The sequence below is a fragment of the Leptosomus discolor genome, chromosome 7 (genome assembly GCF_034619465.1).
Source record: "Leptosomus discolor isolate bLepDis1 chromosome 7, bLepDis1.hap2, whole genome shotgun sequence".
Taxonomy (NCBI): domain Eukaryota; kingdom Metazoa; phylum Chordata; class Aves; order Leptosomiformes; family Leptosomidae; genus Leptosomus; species Leptosomus discolor.
The window spans coordinates 53,280,956-53,297,760 of record NC_141397.1 but is presented as its reverse complement, the minus strand read 5'-3'; the positions used below and the strand labels follow the sequence as shown (position 1 = coordinate 53,297,760).

General features: G+C 49.9%; 1 protein-coding gene across 2 annotated transcripts in view; it reads left to right on the top strand.

Moving 5' to 3' along the window:
• Positions 1-658, top strand: part of TP63 (tumor protein p63) — a 104,425-nt gene extending 103,767 nt beyond the window's left edge. For both annotated transcript variants that reach the window (XM_086468499.1, XM_086468501.1), the window contains one exon: positions 362-658. In XM_086468499.1, coding sequence (XP_086324625.1) covers positions 362-658 — 297 coding nt within the window. The remainder of the gene's footprint in view (positions 1-361) is intronic.
• Positions 659-16,805: the final 16,147 nt, after the last annotated feature.

The window sequence follows — 16,805 nt, the reverse complement described above, 5'->3', positions numbered from 1 at the left end:
CTCCCTCTGTAGATAATCAGCAGACCTCTCTGAGGTTGTCTTGGAGGTCTTGCAGTCCAGTTAAATTTCTAGCTTTTAGATCATCATATCTTATGCATGAATGCATGTTTTATGTAACTTCAAAACAGACCTTGTGTCAGTAGTCCTTGCTGCCTCATGGCTTCAAATGCTTGTTCAGAAGTGAACTACCACCTTCAGGATTAGTGGTTGGTCTTCTGCAGTGCATCACGGCCACCTCGATTTTAGCAGCTTTGTTGGTTAATAAGCATTTTCAGAGCGGCCCAGAGGCTGCTTCTACTGCTGGCACCTAGCTTGCCCTTAACAGGATTGCCCCTGTTAAGCCCTCCACCTTGCCTTACAGGATCTGGTGAGCCTCAAGATCCCAGAGCAGTTCCGCCATGCCATCTGGAAGGGCATCCTGGACCACCGGCAGCTCCATGACTTCTCTTCCCCTCCCCACCTCCTGCGCACCCCCAGTGGCGCCTCCACTGTCAGCGTGGGCTCCAGTGAAACGCGGGGGGAGCGGGTCATCGATGCAGTCCGCTTCACACTCCGGCAGACCATTTCCTTCCCGCCTCGCGATGAGTGGAACGACTTCAACTTTGACATGGATGCCCGGCGCAACAAACAGCAACGCATCAAGGAGGAAGGGGAGTGAGCCCCATGGACCCCACTCCACTCCGCCTCGGCCACAAACTGCTCAGCCCTTCATTTGTCTTCCTTCTGCTTGGTACTGCACCCCTGAACGAAGGGCGGAGGGAACCTTCTTGCTCACTCATGCTAGGTTATGCCCTTGATGCTGTCTAGGTCGTACTCCTGGACCACAACTTCCACCCCAGCTCTTGCAAGGGGAAGAGCTGAGCGAAGGGGGAAGGCGGGTGGTATTTCCTTGAAAGCCGTTGACCTCAAGAAGGCATTTTTCTTGTTTTGTGTTTTCCTTTGGGGAGAGGGCTTCTTTTCTTGACTTTTGAATCCTCACACAACTTGTGGGCATCCTGACCTGCAAACTTGTTTCTCTCATCCAGCAATCCCACTTTGAAAAGCAGGAAAGTTAAAATAAATTTTTAAAAAGCCAAAAAAATAAAATACCCAACCCCAAAACCAAATGCAAAAAAAAATGAAGCCGCTAAATCCTGAACTGGCAGTTCATCCAAAGAATAAATGGGAATTGGTCTGCTGAACGTTGCACTTAAACAGCCTCTTCCCACAGAGCTAAGTGCTCTGTTCATGTGTAGTATTCTCCAGCGGAGACAGCACATGCACTTTGCTGGGCAGGCCAACACTTATGGCCACCTGCAACCCACTTTTTTCGTTTTCCCTCGCCTTCTCTGAGAAAAACCAAACTTGCTGTCTCTTCTTGTTTTGAATTTACATTCATGCATCTGTCCTGGTTTGCTTATTTCAGGATAAAAATGCAAATACAGCCACTGGTCACTCTTGAATTCTGTCCCCCACCTGACCTTTAGCCATTCTGTACTACTACTGACATTTAAGCTAGAGGCTTAGGCTTTGCCACATATGCACCCTGGTTAGTTTAGCATAGGGGTTTGCCTGCCTAGCCTCCAGTTGAACAGAGGATGAACAGAGAGCTGCATCCTGATTTGCAGGGCTTCAGCTATCCCAAGCACAGAAAATTTGTTTAGACCAGGGTAGATTGGTTTCCTGTGAAGTAGAACCATCTTTAGACATTATCTGTAGCAGGCTGGAGCCTGTTGTGGTTTGTTGGTGCTGACTACAGGCTAAGTGATGAGCGAATAGACGTGGAGAGTAAAAACAGAAAGAAATTTCCAACTGCCTTGGAACAAGGACCAGCTCCTGGTAATATGTGTTGCTACTGCAAAAAGTCATGTTTACATGAGAAATTGATTTTTCTCTGCTTTTTCTTTATTGGTTCTACAGCAGCTGTGCTCTGAGGCAATTCCTCTGACTGCCAGTGATCCTGTGGACGAGTAACTGAACAGAGTGCATGTTTTCACATTTATATTGGCCAAGGTAGTGAGACTCTAACATACATACAAAAGAACCCTAAACTGAGGAGCTCGACTCAGTACAGCTGCTTTCAAGTTGTCTTGCTCTTTTTAACAGTAAGCCTGACTCTTTTTGGCTGGGGAAAAGATGAAAAAACCAGCTTAAATACCTTGTCATCCTACCTTGCTACAAACAAATAATCTCGTTTCAATGCAGTGGCTGTTTTCTGGGCCCTGCTGTGTGTCACCTATTTCATTTAAGTCTGATATTGTTAGCATCCTCCTCCATCTATCTGTTGTGCCAGGTCTGCGTTGCATTCAAAGACTGCCTTTTGGTAACTGTGCAAGCCTATTTTGGATAGCTCTAAATGGTAATGCAAGATGGTTACCCTGTAAAGTGTGTATATAAGTATTTTTTTGTATGTGTAATTTTTGTTTCCTACAGCATAACATGCCACTTTTTATTTCTTCTTGGGCTACCGGGTCTGACAGAACCACAATGAAATGTTTGTTTTCCTGTTGTGTTTTTTTTTTTAATTATTATTTTTATGCAGAACGCTTACAGTATACCTTGTAACAAATGACTCATCACTGGACAAATATATTTGTATTTTTCATACTGAGATTCCTGTGTTACTTTGCAGTTGAGGGGGGAGGGGGCAGGTACTGAAAGCCTGTTTTATCATTTTGTATTGTAACACTTCAAAGAGCAGTGTCCTAGATTTCAAAGTATTTAACATGCTCAGTGTGAAAACTTACTATGTCGTCTTTTTTTTTTTTTTTTTCTGTATGCCACAAAAGAAGTGACTCATCTTGCTCTTGACTCGATGCACAAATTAATTCAGCGGGGCAGTGTTAGTACGGGGAAAGTGTTAGTGCGGGTACTTTGCAAATTCCTGGAGGTGAATTAGGCTGTGCCCTTCTCGCCCCCAAGGTTTTGCATCTCCATTGTGTAATCCTTCTGAGCTGCTTCAGTATTGTACAAATATTGATGCAAAAATACCGTCGTTTTAGGAACTAGGAAGCTTCTGACTAAAGTTTAATGCAGTTAATGCTGTGCCCAGAGTCTGGGTGCAAGAACTTCAGTATCTGCTTTTTTTAACGCAGCAGTGAGATGGAGCTTTTCTGCTGCATCACTAATGATTAAAATATATGCTGTGAAAACCTTTCTACTGTATACCACTATGGAGCCCACTTCTGTATAACTGGAATCTTCAAGTGAGTTTGAACTGCTGTAGCTTTTACCATCCCCTGTAGAGCTGTGATTTTTTGTTTTGTTTTGATACATCAAAGTGTATGGGTTAATTGAGCTGAGAATCTGCCAATGCTTGTAGCAATGACAGTGTTGCCTGCACCAAGACCTATGTGTGTTTTGGAACACCTTGTTGTCGAAGTCAATGAAAATAAAAGCCAAACTGAAAATGACACTGAATTCCCAAACAACTTCTTTTCTTGCCTGTGCGCCTTCTTGGAAATGAGCAGGAGTCTTTGCTGCTGCTTCCTCCTCTGAGCAGACAGGGCTTAGTGTTGGCTTTGCCCATGTGTGCAGTTTTCTCATCCCCACACCATCCAGAGCACAAGGATGTGTTACAAGGTGCCATCACATATCCATCTGCCTTCTTTCTGGCAGAACAAATGGGTCAGCCCCCTGTAAGCCTCTTGCTGAACTGTGAAGGCTTCTGGCTTTTGCGTCATTTGCATGGCTCCTTTTTGCTCTTTCATCAGGTCTCTCTGTTCTGCTTCTGAGCAGGGCACCAGGAGGTGCCTGTGTTCAATGTCCTGCTCAACATGATGGAGCTGTGACTGCTGTGTGCTCTGGCCAGGGGGAGGGAATGTGCACTTTCAACAGACAGGATCAGTGCTGCCCTTTTATACCTCTGCACTCATGAAATAGCCTTGCACAGCCATGTCCACTATCCCCCTTGGAGCTTGGGGAGGTTTGTCCTCCTTATTTAGCTTACACCAAAGCCTTTGTGCATCTCCCCATGCATCTTCTCTTCTACCAAAGCCATTTCCTCTTCTTTGCACCTCAGTTCTTCTTCCAAGGATTTGAAAGGAGAGCAGCTCAGAGCCAGTGTGGTGGCTGCCCTGAAAGTGATGGAGTGTCCTCCATCAGCCAGGGGCTTCAGTCTGTCTGTGGACCACGACATTAAAGCCCAGCTTCATCAGTGGTTACTCTATGGGGCCCCATGTCTGCCTCTTACAGTTTTCCTGGCTTACAGCTGGGGGAGGATGCTCAGGAATCGAGAGAGTCCAAAAAACTGCCACAAAGATCTCAGAAGAAGAAAAGGCCATGTCTTCTCTTAGGGGTTAGTTTCATGTTTACCATTAGGGTAGGGAATGCCTGCCTGATTTCTTTGGTTCTGATCACTGTTTCTTTTCCTTTTTGCCAAAGTATTAGAGAAGCAGTTGTCTCTGGATACCAATATGCAAAGACATCAGTCTGCTAGTTGCACTCTGGCAGTCAGGGGTTGCTAGAATGTGGTGTTAAAAACTAGTATGTTGCCCTCAAAGAGAGAAGTGCTACTACAACGGCTGCCAAGAAGTTGCTGTTTCAGCTGATGGGCTCTTTGCCTCTAAATGAGCAAATTGGATCAAGTAAAATAGGATTTCAGTTTCCATTAACCAGGTAGGCTTGAAATAAGTTGGCTGATTGGTTGTGATTGCTGTCTGCTGTGACCCACAGCCAGACTAGGGAGCTTCTGCATTCCTTATGTTACAGCAAGGGTTTCAGTACTGAGGAATCCCAAGCTGGTGCTCTCCCTTTTGCCCCCCACTCGTATCCACTGGAATTTTGTCTTTGGGTATTGGGATGCTTCACGCGCAGGCATCAGGTTTTCAGGGCAGGTCCTTCACAAGCTTCCAGCTGTGTTTTGCAAGGCTGGGTGGACCTCTGAAGACGTGCATGACCTTCTATGCTCTTAGTTCCAAGTGTGCTGAAGCTAGCAGTCCCCTGGAATTAAACTTATCCGGACACAATAAAACTTGGCAAGCATCTGAAGGGAGCCTGTGAAGGGTGCCTTGCTCATCATGTTCTTCCTGTCCTGTATGGCTTAGCAGAAACCCCTTCCTTCCTGACAGCAAAGCCGCTGCCTGCGCTGTGGTGGGAGGATTGTAGGACCTGGCATCTCACTCTGCCTCTTTGCGAGTTATTTCTCAGCAGGAAAACCTGTGGGCAGCCCAACCCTAGCACCAAATGGGAGCTTGGGCTGTTCGGCCTTTTGGTTTACTGAGCTATAAAACGCATAGCTTGTTTCAATTGCTGTGTGAAGGTTGGTGAGGAGCTACACCAGGCCCTGCAGAGCTCCTCTGCGTGGTCTGCTCCATGGCGCGGCAGTGCACAGCCACTACCCATATGTGGAGTGTGGCCACCTTGGCACGGGCTGAGCCTGTGCTGAGCCTTTGCCAGGCAGGTTTGGCAAATAGCCTCACCTGGCTGCCAGGCTCGAGCTGGTGGTTTCTGGGTCCTGAGATATACTGGCTCTCTGCGACCCATGACAGCAGTGAATCATCTTCCTGAGCATATAGAAAAGGGTGGATGCTGGAGTTTTGGAGCCTTATTGTTGATGTTTGTATACAGTAGCCATGAAGGTCAAATAAATTGGAAGGAAGCTAATTTTTATGCTCTGTTGGCAGGGACTGGCTGCAGCTTTCTCCCATCTTGCTTCCCTGAGATTAAGGAGCCAAAATTTTACTCAGAGGTATATGGCATTCACCCTTTGCTACAGCTTTGCTCTCCTGATCAGGGCCACATGGACTGATCCCTTTTCCTTAGATGCCCAGCCTCTCCCAACTGTACATACCATTCTTTGAGCACAAGGCCTCAACATCAGTACTGTGGAATCAGGTGGTTTTAGTTTTGTTATATGTTTATATCTATCAGTAGGTGCCTTTCATTCAGTGAGGAGCTGGAGCCCCTCCACAGCCCCCTCTGTCCACCTATGGGTGTTGCAGGGCTGCCCATCACAACCATGTCCTGCTGCTAGGTGAGTGCAGGTGTGTGCTTCCTTGGATCAAACTGCTCAAAGTCCTTTTTTTGGGAGGTGGAGGGGGATCAGCTGGTTTTGTTAAAATGCTTTGACTTTCTTGTAAACAATCCTACAGTGTCATATGATTTGTTCTTGGGAAACATCAGTTCTGCCTTCATGAAATGAGCCGGATGTCTGGGACCACAGGTGACTAAAGGAAAAACTATGTTATGGGGGGGGGGGGGGGGCAGGAAGCACAGGATTTGGGGTGGGATGAGGGACCGGCAGCTGCAGCCCCAGGGCATGGGCAAACACTGAGGGGCATCTCCAGGGACATTGTACAGTGACTGTGTGCCTGAAGCACTGAAGCCCAGGGGAGAAGGGTCCCAACCAAACCTGAGGACATTGCTTGTACCTAGTGTATTTCTGCCTTGGTGGCTGCAGTCACAGCAATACCATGCCTTGCTCTGCTCCCACAGCAACATCAGAAACAGGTCCACGGGCAACTGGATTTCAACTGGATAGCTCTAAGATTAAGTGTTTGGTGAGGGTCTCCATGCACCATCCAGCTGATTTTCTCACTGCTATTGCAGAGCACTGCCCTTTGCATGCAGTGATAACATGAACATGGCAGCCAGTGACTTTTTTGGCCATGCTGCTTCCCCAGATGATGGGGATACATTCTCTAACAGAAGGTGGGTGCCTTTTGGCATGCTCAGCAATTACTCACGGGCAGCTGGGCTGATACCAACCATTACAGCATGCAAGGGAGATGCTTACATTGTCTCCCCCAACTGCCTAGGGTAGGAGATTAGGCTCCCTGCGTCATCAGGGGCAAGAAAGTCCCTGGGGAGCCATTCAGAGCATATTAGCTTCCCACTCTGAATCATGCCCTGGAAGAGGTGGTCTCATTATTGCCTGCATCAAAGCCAAGGGAAGACTAAGCTTGTTTGTTAATATTAAGCAGAATGGCTCTGTCATGCAATCAGCTTTGATGAGTTCCTAAGGCTTGTGGCTGCACTGTGAGAGACACTCTCATGGCACAGCCATGTGCAATCTAGCAGCAAGGAACTGGCTGTAGGGCTCTGCGTGTGGCAAAGAGACTGGTAGAGGGTCTAAAGAGAATGAAGTAAAATAAATTGGCAGACCTGGTGAAGAGATGGTGCTTTTCCACTTCTAACTGCCAGCACTCTCTGAATGACTGCCTAGCAGCAGACTTTAAAAAAAAAAAAAAAAAAAAAAAAAAAAAAAAAAGAGGGAGACTAGAAATCCAATCTGGCATTAAAAAAAATATGAAAATTGAGACACCAGGCGATCTGGGTGCACTGATGTCAAGGCGCTTCTGAGTACATCATCCCTCACCCATGATGGTTCCTCTGTCACGGAGATTTGTAATGTTGTCTTCATAAAAAAAGAAAAAAAGTATAAAAATACGGAGGGCAGCGGTGATGCCGAGCCGAGCCGAGACGAGCCGGGAGGGTGGCGGCCGCACTACCCAGGGAGCCGCTGCCCTCTAGCGGGACCCGCTCCGGGACCGGCCCAGCTCCCAGCATCGGGGGCTGCTCTGCCGCCGGCAGCACGAAATAGGGGTGCGAGGACTTGCTGCAGCTCCGGGTGGCTGCTGCTGGCCTGGGGGGATGGAAGCAGGGTGGTGCCAGCCCTCCTTCTGCCACTGTTGTGGTCCTGTGTTCCCCAGCACAGCTGGGTGCAACCTGAATCACTGAGCCTGTGTGTCCCCCATCAGCCCTCCTCACGGCGTGGGCATGAATTTTATAAAACTGCCTTTTTCAACACCTTTCCCCTCGCATCCCATGTGCAAGAGCTGCAGCAGCAAGGTTTGTTTGTTTACAGTGCACGGGTGGAATAACCAAGTGATCTTGGTGTTTCGGAGCGACTTCTACTCTTGGGAAAGCTGTTGCTCTCCTGCCCTTTGCTGTACACCCAGGGAATCGCCAGTGTTGTGCCCATGCCAACTAACAGCAACACAATTGAGAAATTCAAAAGATGAAGACCAAAACCCACCACCTGCCAAACTGGGAGAGGCAACTGCTCTCACTCCAGGCAGCTCTTGGGTGCAAAAAAGCCTGAAGCTGTGCTCTCGGTTGGTGAACCTCTGCCCAGAGATGTCTCCCAAGTCAGAGCCTACCCACCCCAGAAGGCAGGTTGGAGGTGCATTGGAGGCAAGCAGACCTGCATGGTTACCCTATGCTGCAACACCCTGCAGCCATAGCCAGCGTGCAGCAGCACCTTGGGCTCCCAGCACCATGCGTACCCTGCCCAAGGGCATGAGAGGTGCTCCACCTTCCCTCCACGCACATACACACACAGAGCCTTGGCTGCAAAAGTCCTCCCTGCCAAAGCGATACACATCTCTTCTTCCAGCTGAGAAAATACCAGCAGGTATTTTGCAGGGAGCACATGCCACCGCAGCCAGGAACTCCCACAGCAGCACCTGGCTGCAGCACCGGCGGTCGGCTCTGGGCTCCCACGCCGCCGTGGCAGGCAGCTCAGCCAGTCTGGGTGGGGAGCACAGCACCCTGCCAGGGCCGACCCAGGGCCTGCGGCACCCAGCACTCCGCTGTGCACCTGCGTGGCTCCGCAGGGTGCTGTGCGGGGCGGGGGGGGCTCTGCCCTGGGGCTCCCCGCTGGCTGTTGGCTTGGAGGCCATGCGCTGGCTCCAGCTTGGTTGGCTGGTGTGTGCTTTAAAAGCTTGCCCCACTCGTTTGGCCCACATGCGGTTCTGCCCCAAGGGGAGGCCGAAGGTGAGAGCAGCCCCCAGCACTGGGCAGGCGCCCGCCGCAGCTCAGGGCTGTGCCATGGAGACAGTTTTCACCTCCCAAGCGGGAGCTAGAGAGGACGGCACCCACCTTGGCTGGCAGGTGGGGAGGGATGTGTCATGTTGACATCCACGGGCAGCGCTTATGCAGGATTTGGGCTCCAGAGCCATACTTTGCCCACGCAAGGTCTCTGCTCGGCAGCAAGGTGCCCCCCATTGCTCACTCCTGCCCTGGCCTCAAGGTAATTGGGTAAGAAATGTTACAACAGATCCTAGTACTCTGTAGCAGAGACATTAGGAAACAAAATATTGCACAGTGCCTCGTGAAAAGAGCTTTGATTAATTAAAGGTGTGGGTGGCTACACAATTGCATCAAATTATCCACGTGCCATGGTGAAATGCAAGATAAATGCATCGATTTCTTGTTCCAAGGACACGGTCAAGCAGCCCTTGCTCAACCTGGAGAGTTGCCAACCTGAAGATGAACATGAGTATTTTCATGGAGATGTTTTTCACAGAAACAGGAGGTAACGGTTACCTCCAGCACAATGTGTCTCGAAGGTGCAGCAATGACCATACGTACAAAGCCTGGTCCCAGAGCAGTGTCCAGCACCCTTCCTCCAGGCCAGCATTCGGCCCTCTTAAGGCTGATGCAGAGCTCCTGCACGCTGAGCAAATACCCAGCCCTGAGCATCAGCATGTGTGAGCCAGTCCCCTCCCTTCTGGCATTTAGGCTCTGACCTGAGCCTCAAACCCACAACATCCTTTGAAAGTCCTAAGAGGGCTTCCATTTTCTAGAGGAGCAGCCTGTGGCAGTGCCTGCCTGCCACTGAGGGAGATAGCTGGAGGACACAGACCTCACTGTTTGCTTTTCCTATGGAAAAGTTTTCTTCTAGCTTTAAGTGCTATGGGTAGGAAGACAGTTACTTCTATTATAGTTTATATTCTAGCCTTTATTGCTGCTTAATTAGTGACTTGAACAGAAGGAAGCCAGTGTTTAGAAGCTATCAGCAGGTGGGATTGTGCTCTCCATTGAAGGCTAAGGGCTCATGATAAAAACACATGCACAAAAACCGCACACAAACTCCATTTGCACAACTCTAACAGCAGTGATTCAGCTTGCCCTGAAGAAGAGATGGCTGAACATGTTCCACCCAGCCCTGAACATTATCATTTCACCCAAGGGTAAAATATTAGCAAGTAACCATTAAGCAAAGTACATTACAGTCAGGCTATGGGCAGCAGCTGTCTGTATTTCAGCCTTGCCTTGGAGGTGAGGAAATTGGACATGACTGAAAACCCTGCTAGGGATGTCAGCAGCTAGATGAAGATGGGCAGGTAAGGAGGTGCAGACGAAGGGACTCTGCTGTCTGGAGAAGTCTCAGGAGCAGAGTGAGAAGACTGAAATTTGATTTTTAATTTTTTTCCTGTTGTTTTTGTTGTGGTGCCCCCATGGCCAGGATGAAGCACAGAGTTACTGCAGCATTTCACAGGAGATGAAGCCCCGCAAGAGAGTCTGGCTGGGAAGACTGCAGCACTTGACTCTTTTTCACATGTTCAAGAAGAAGTAGAGCCTTCCTTCTGCTCCATGTGAAGTGAAGAGATGCTGGGCCCAGGGAGCGCACTGGTTAACCTTTGCATGCCTAGTTAGGCCATGGCATCTGAAATACCTTTGAGAAGGCTCTCAGCTAGTTGAGATAGCCAAATGAAACCCAGTGAGGCTGTAGAAAATGGTGCTCAAGACACACATCTATACCAATACAGGCAAACTTCCTAAGCCTGTATTGATTTTCTTCCCATTTGTTTTGCTTCAGCTGGTTGTGAGCATCTCCGTGGTAAGTGAGAAAAAGCAGTGCTGATGGGGATGGGCCAGGCATAGCAGGGAGGGAGAAGGTCTGGATGATGCTCCCAAAGCTGGCCTGTATTTCCAGGCAGGCAGCACTCTGCCCTTTTCCCCCTCCTAGGTTAGAACAGGAGGATCCGTCTGGTGCATTTATACCTGTTTATACTGAGTGTGTCTGCAAGGCAGAGCTGCCTTCAGACTACCATGATCTGGCAGCATGGTGACCAATGACTCACAGAGCTGCCAAGGGAGGGGAAAGCAGAGTCCTGTTGGGTTTTCCTGAAAACTCAAAAGTATTTAGGAGGAATCAGCAGCAGCCATATCATCCCTTAGGAAGAGCAAAGTGCTGAAAGTGAGATGCAATTTGAAGGCAGCAGAGGAGAGCTCAAGGCAGTGCCTGAGGTGTGCAGCACTTGGGTCTTCCTACGTGCAGGTACTACATGGTGTTCACAGTTGGGGTGAAGAGGTGCTGAGGGATGGCAGCTCTTCTGCATAGCCTGGAGCATGGGTTACCCAGCAGGAGCTTCTGACCTGGAAATTTTCTTTTGCTGCTAGCTCCATCATGAGAGCAGGAGAGATGTTTGTTATCTTTTGTCTGGTGGCGCCAGCAGTTGAGCAAGAGGAGAGGGAGGCCGGCTGCCGGCATCTGTATTTGTGCCATCCAGAGCTCCTACCTAATCCCACTGGGTGGAGGACTCGAAGGCTTGGTAACATTCCTGGTACGGTGTATCTCACCTTTTGTTTCAGTGTAATTAGTCTGAAAGGGGAGAAAGGATGTAGCATCTTCCACCTCCAGGGGAACTGCTAAAGATTCGTTACGCTCTCAGAGCAAACACAATTTGTAGATTTGGCCAGATTCCCCCCCAAGTGGCATGCTAGCAGCTCAAGCCAGCATGATCGGTCCCAGCAGGTGAGGGATGGGCAGGTGTGCCAGCAGTTGTTTGCCATGCAGACCCCACAGCCAGGCTACTTTCAGGGAACTGACAGGGTGCGGGTCACGGCTGCGGGGTCAGTGCCACAGCTCCCGGTGCAGATGTTCAAGCAAACAGGGAGGAACATGACTAGTGCCAGCTGAGCAGGGTGGGGTCTGTGCTCATCAACCAGGCTTTCTCACTCCCTGCAGTGCCTGGGTTTTGTGCAAGTACATTCACTTTCCCTGCAGCCTCTTGGGTGGCTCCAGAGGGGTGGGAAAGCACAAGCTCCCAGGAAAGCCTGGTGACAGCACCATGGGCTTGTGGCTGGCAAGGTGGACCTGGCAATTTGCTGCATGCAGGAGAGCACAGCACATCAGTTGCTCATAGCTGAGCTTTTGGAAGATGCATGTGACCATCCTTCTCTTCATAGCGACAAGTGAGATGGGAAAAACCCTCCCACGCTGCTTTGCTTGTGGAGGTGCTGCGAGGGTCAAGTGAGTCACCTGGGGAAGTACAGGGCACAGCCAAGCTCAGGAGAAAGTCAGTATATACTTCTTCCCAACTCTAAGAGCTGTTGTTGGGGCCATGTTTTGATATGGGGATGGTTATTCTGAAAGTGTTTGCTCAGAGCACCTCAGGCTGTCAACCGCACACAGCTCAGGGCTTTCCCTGGGGACCTTTGGTGACAAACCCCTTCCCTGCAGCAGTACAAAATAAGCCCAGGCTATAAGGCCGGGATTTTCAGCTATCACCTCACTGCTGATGAGGCGCTCACAGCATGCCCCATCCTCTCCCAGTGCCACGGGCTGCCTAAATCAAAGGCTTTATTTTTCCTTTGACCCTTTGGGCAGAGTGAAGAGGGATGGGCTCACACTAGAGCTTTTTCCTGTGTGCTTGGAGAGGCTGGGGGGGGGAGTATAAAAAGCTGCTGTATGTGGTGGCTGAGGGCTTTCCCCACCCGGACAGTGAGCCTGTCCCCAACATCCAGCTCCTGTGCTTGAAGGAGCTGGGCTGTGGCCCTGCCGCTGTAGGCAGGTAACTGTCACAGAGAAGATAGACATGAAACTACTCAGCTCCTTCTGCCTCACCCAGGGCCAGAAGGGTTTTTTGAAAACAAAAATAAAGGGAAAAATTCGGTCTCCACCCATCCACCTAATTTGGCCGGCAAATCAAATAAAACAATTTCAGAGCTGGCACCACAGGAGCAATGAATGCCAGCTCCCAGCCTCTCACACAGGGTGTCGAAACGAAAGGAGATTAACAAACAACCCCCAGGTGCCTGGGGGAAGCAAACTGGTTTTAAGATGCCGGTGGGTTGTTTTCTTTCTCTGTCATGGTGGGACCAGCCCCCCACAATCCCCCCAGTACTGGGCAGCTGCCCCCCACGGCACTTGGCCATCCCTGGGCCATGGGCATATGTTGATGGGGGCTTCACAAGAAGGGCTTCATGCAGAAATGCACATCACCACAGATGGTTTTAGTGGGCATCATGACATGTGGCTAGTGACTAACAATGTGGTGAAGGGGATGTCAAGCTTGGACAACACCTCCGCTGTGCCTAGCCACTGCAAAGAGCCCTGCAGGGATGAGCCTGGTGCCAAGGTGCCCCACAGCAGCTGGGGCCTATGTGTGTCCAGTTACTGTAACTGATATGAGGCTTTTAAAATACAGGGCTTTTGTTTCAGTGGTTTTCCAGGTAAAACTCCCCTACTAGAGCTACATACACACAGAGGTGGCTCTAGGTTTGCTATGAATAAACCTTGTCACAGGTGCAACAAAGTTCTTTGCAAAATTTGCCAGAGATTACATGTTATCTTCACTATGAGGGGGATCATAAGAGAGTTTCTTCTCCACCTTTGCTACAGTTCAGTTAAAGCACCATGAGCATTTGGGAGGTGTCTTGCAGGGCATTGACACTTCTTTCCAGCTTCTGCCTCATTACAGTCAAATCAACCAGTTTCATTTCTTGCACCAGAGCTCCCCAAAGCATATTGGTGGCAAGTGGTGGCCTCATTTCTCACTGACAAAGCAGGGACCAGCCCTTAGTCCAGTGCCTTCAGCCAGTGCTGGCTGCAGAAGCACTGCAAGGAGAGAATGGTGATGCCGGGCTGCACTGGAACATCAGCCACGTTCCTGGCACTGCCAGGAGCAGCCAGGCCAGTCCAATGCAATGTATTTCCCCTGAACTTGGGAGTGAAGCCACCCTAAGGCCATCGCAAAAAAAAAAAAAAAGCCATGTGTGATAAAAGGGGTGTTTTTCCTGCTGTTTTTCCCCATGTACTGGAGCCATTGGGCTCGCATGTGAGACAGTGCGGGAGCTGCTTATCAGCTCAGCCCATCGCGGCAGCAGACTGATGGTGCCGCTACCATCTCTGCTGTTTATATCTCATTACAAATAAAGGAGGGGTAGAAGCTAAACTGAGCTCATATTAATTCCCCCTGCCCTGCCCTGCTCAACCTCAGGAAATACCTACTAGAACTGCCATTCTCATTATCCAAACCACCCCTGGAAACGATCATTAGCTGACTTGCTCCTTTGCCAAGTGTGTCCACTCGCCAGCCCAGCTCCGTTTGCCCACAGGGCCCTCCCGCTGCCTGCTCCTGCCACGGCACGCACCGTGGTTGCCTGCACCCCCGCTCTGCTGCCACGGCCTCGCACGCTGCCCGCTGCCACCCAGCCAGACTGAGGCCAAACCCCTCTCCCCTGAAGCTCACCGGAGCACTACCTTGCCTCAGACACAAGGAGAGGGTGGCCAGGCAGCTCTCTGAGGTGCCTGTTTTGCTTTCTCAAGTTCCTGTAGTGTGCTAGACTTATTTTTGGCAGGGTTGGATGGTGGCCAGGGGGTTGGGACATGTTGACATTTATGATTTTAACTTTTTTTTATTATTTTTTTTTTTTGCATAACAAAGTTCTGCTAAATGAGACGGAAACAAACTCAGTGCCAACTTTCACTGTGTGTTCAAAGCAAGATAAAAGTAACGCTGGGCTGGCCACGGCATCCACTAGACCTGTGGAGACAGCAGTTTGCCGGTGCAGCGTGTGCTCTGGGGACAGATGAGTGACCCACACATACTATGCCGTGCTCTGGAAGGATATGTGGGGCCCATGTTGTTCTCAGTGGTGACTATTACACCTGTCCATGTGGGTCCCCCCAGGCCCAAAGTGAAGGCAGGGCTGTGCCTGGGGTGAAGAACAGTGCAGGATCTGCCCTCATGCATAGCTACCCTCCACTGGTCTGGTGCTGTCACTGGCACCAAGGCACCTTATGCTCTGGGCCTGGGTGCCCACTGTGAAAATGGGATGGTGGGAGGAAAAAGCACACATACATGTTCCCATCCACACTTGGGGAAGAACATAATGTTGTGGGACCCAGCTAGGGTCATACCCCAATGTACAGACAAACAGCAACTTTTCCTGCAGGAAAAGGCAGCTCTTCTGGTGGGGTGTGGGCATAGGAGCAGTTGCGGAAACAAAAGACATGTATGCTTCTTTCCTTTTTTTAATATAGTTCTTCCCCAAAGCAGGACTAGCCCATTTTTATCTCACTGCCAGCACTATTAGCGCCAGCTGTCTGATTTTGGTTTTTTCCCCTAGGCTGGGCAAGGGTGTGGACAGGAGGAAGCAATCTTTTTTTTTTTTATCATGGTTTTTCATGGGTTCGGCTGCCCATGAATGCTCAGGTTGGCTCTGGCCAGGTTTAGCCAGGAAGGATAAGCAGTACCCAGTGCAAACTCCATCTTCTTCCTCCGCTTGCATCTTTCCCCTGGCCAAGTCACTGCAACTTGCAGCCAGCCAGCAGCTGTAATGCAAAGGTGACAAAACAGGCCAGGCGCTGCTCCCACCCATGACCACAGTGCCTTCGAGGTGGGGAGACCCTTGCACAGGGACTGGCCAACCTTAGGTGCAGCAGCTGGCAGGCACAGTGACACCCAAATAGTCCATCACTGGGGCAGAGACCAAGCAGCAGGGTGGGGAGGCGGCAAGAGAGATGCACTGCAGGGTAAGATGGAGTGGCAGCAGAAGAGGGTCTTCAGCTCAGATGGCTGCTTGCAGGGCTTGTTGCTGGGTCTCCAAGTCAGCAAAGTTGCTGTGGTTTTGATCTAGCTCCTGGGAAGTAAAGGGGACATACAAAAGGTCCAAACACACCACATTTTATAAGCTTATCATGCCCCAGCTTGGAATCAATGGGAATTAGTCATCATCCAGTGGAGCTGCTGGAGACTGATTTATCCATATGGCCTTAAGCCTCCACAGCAATATTGGTGAGGTTCAGTTGCTTAAAATTAATGCCTCAAAAAGTCTCACAGGCTAAGGTCTATGGGCATGCCCAGGTTTTATTAGACTGTGTAGCCACTGGCCATAAAGAGTTCTAGGTATTTCAGCCTTGACCGATTCCTGACTGAACCCTGTGGATGCAGGGATTTGTAAATACACACAGATATTATTTTCACATGAGGTTTCAGGGGTGAGCTTTTGGCTAGAGGGAAACTTTCCTTAGCCACTTGCAGTAAGGCATTTATAGCCCAAAGAGGCTCAGCCTCAGACTTTCTGCTGGCCCCTGTTGGTGGCTCTTAGCCTGTACAAGGTGCTTCTACCCTCTGCACGAGGCATCAGGTGACTTGTTTGGCTACTGCGGCCACTGCTAGCTGCTGCTCTCCACACCTCGGTGCCCTCCCTGCTGCTGGCTCTGCACAGTCTGCTGCCGCATCCCTGACTGTGAAGTGCAATGATTCATCTTCTCTTTAACGAAGGCATCCATTTCATTCATACTTTTTCCTGAAAAACTAATGACTCCCTGTGCCTAGGGCACAGACTGGGCTCCTCCAGCCCCACCCCCCCCACCCCCCCCCAAGCCCTAGCAGCAGCCTTGTGCAAGGGGCGACCAAACTTGGCCCAGGCCCACTTGAATGTCAAAACAAAAGCAGAGCTCCTTGCTAGTAAAGATCCCTTGACATTGAGTAACACCATGCAGGGCTTCACTTTTAGAGCAACAGCCGCACCCAAGCACGCACGCATGCACACACACACACTTCAATTGTTGTTTTAAATACTTCTTAATTCTATTAAGTTTCTTTTATGAGTTGTTTTCTTTTTTTCTCGACTGTCATAAATCAACCCTGCTAATCCCACCCTGCATATATTATCAGTATTAGGAGTGCATGGCAGAGTTAACGAGGAACTAAGACATGGTTCAAGCATCTCTGTCTCCAGACTGCTCCTACTGCCACTGATAGAACTGGGACATGTCTAATAAATGGCCAACATGCTAAAAGTAGGTTGTGGCTCCCTTCGGTGGCCAAGCCTTGGCTAGAGGAGCTCGGAACTGCCGTGGGAGC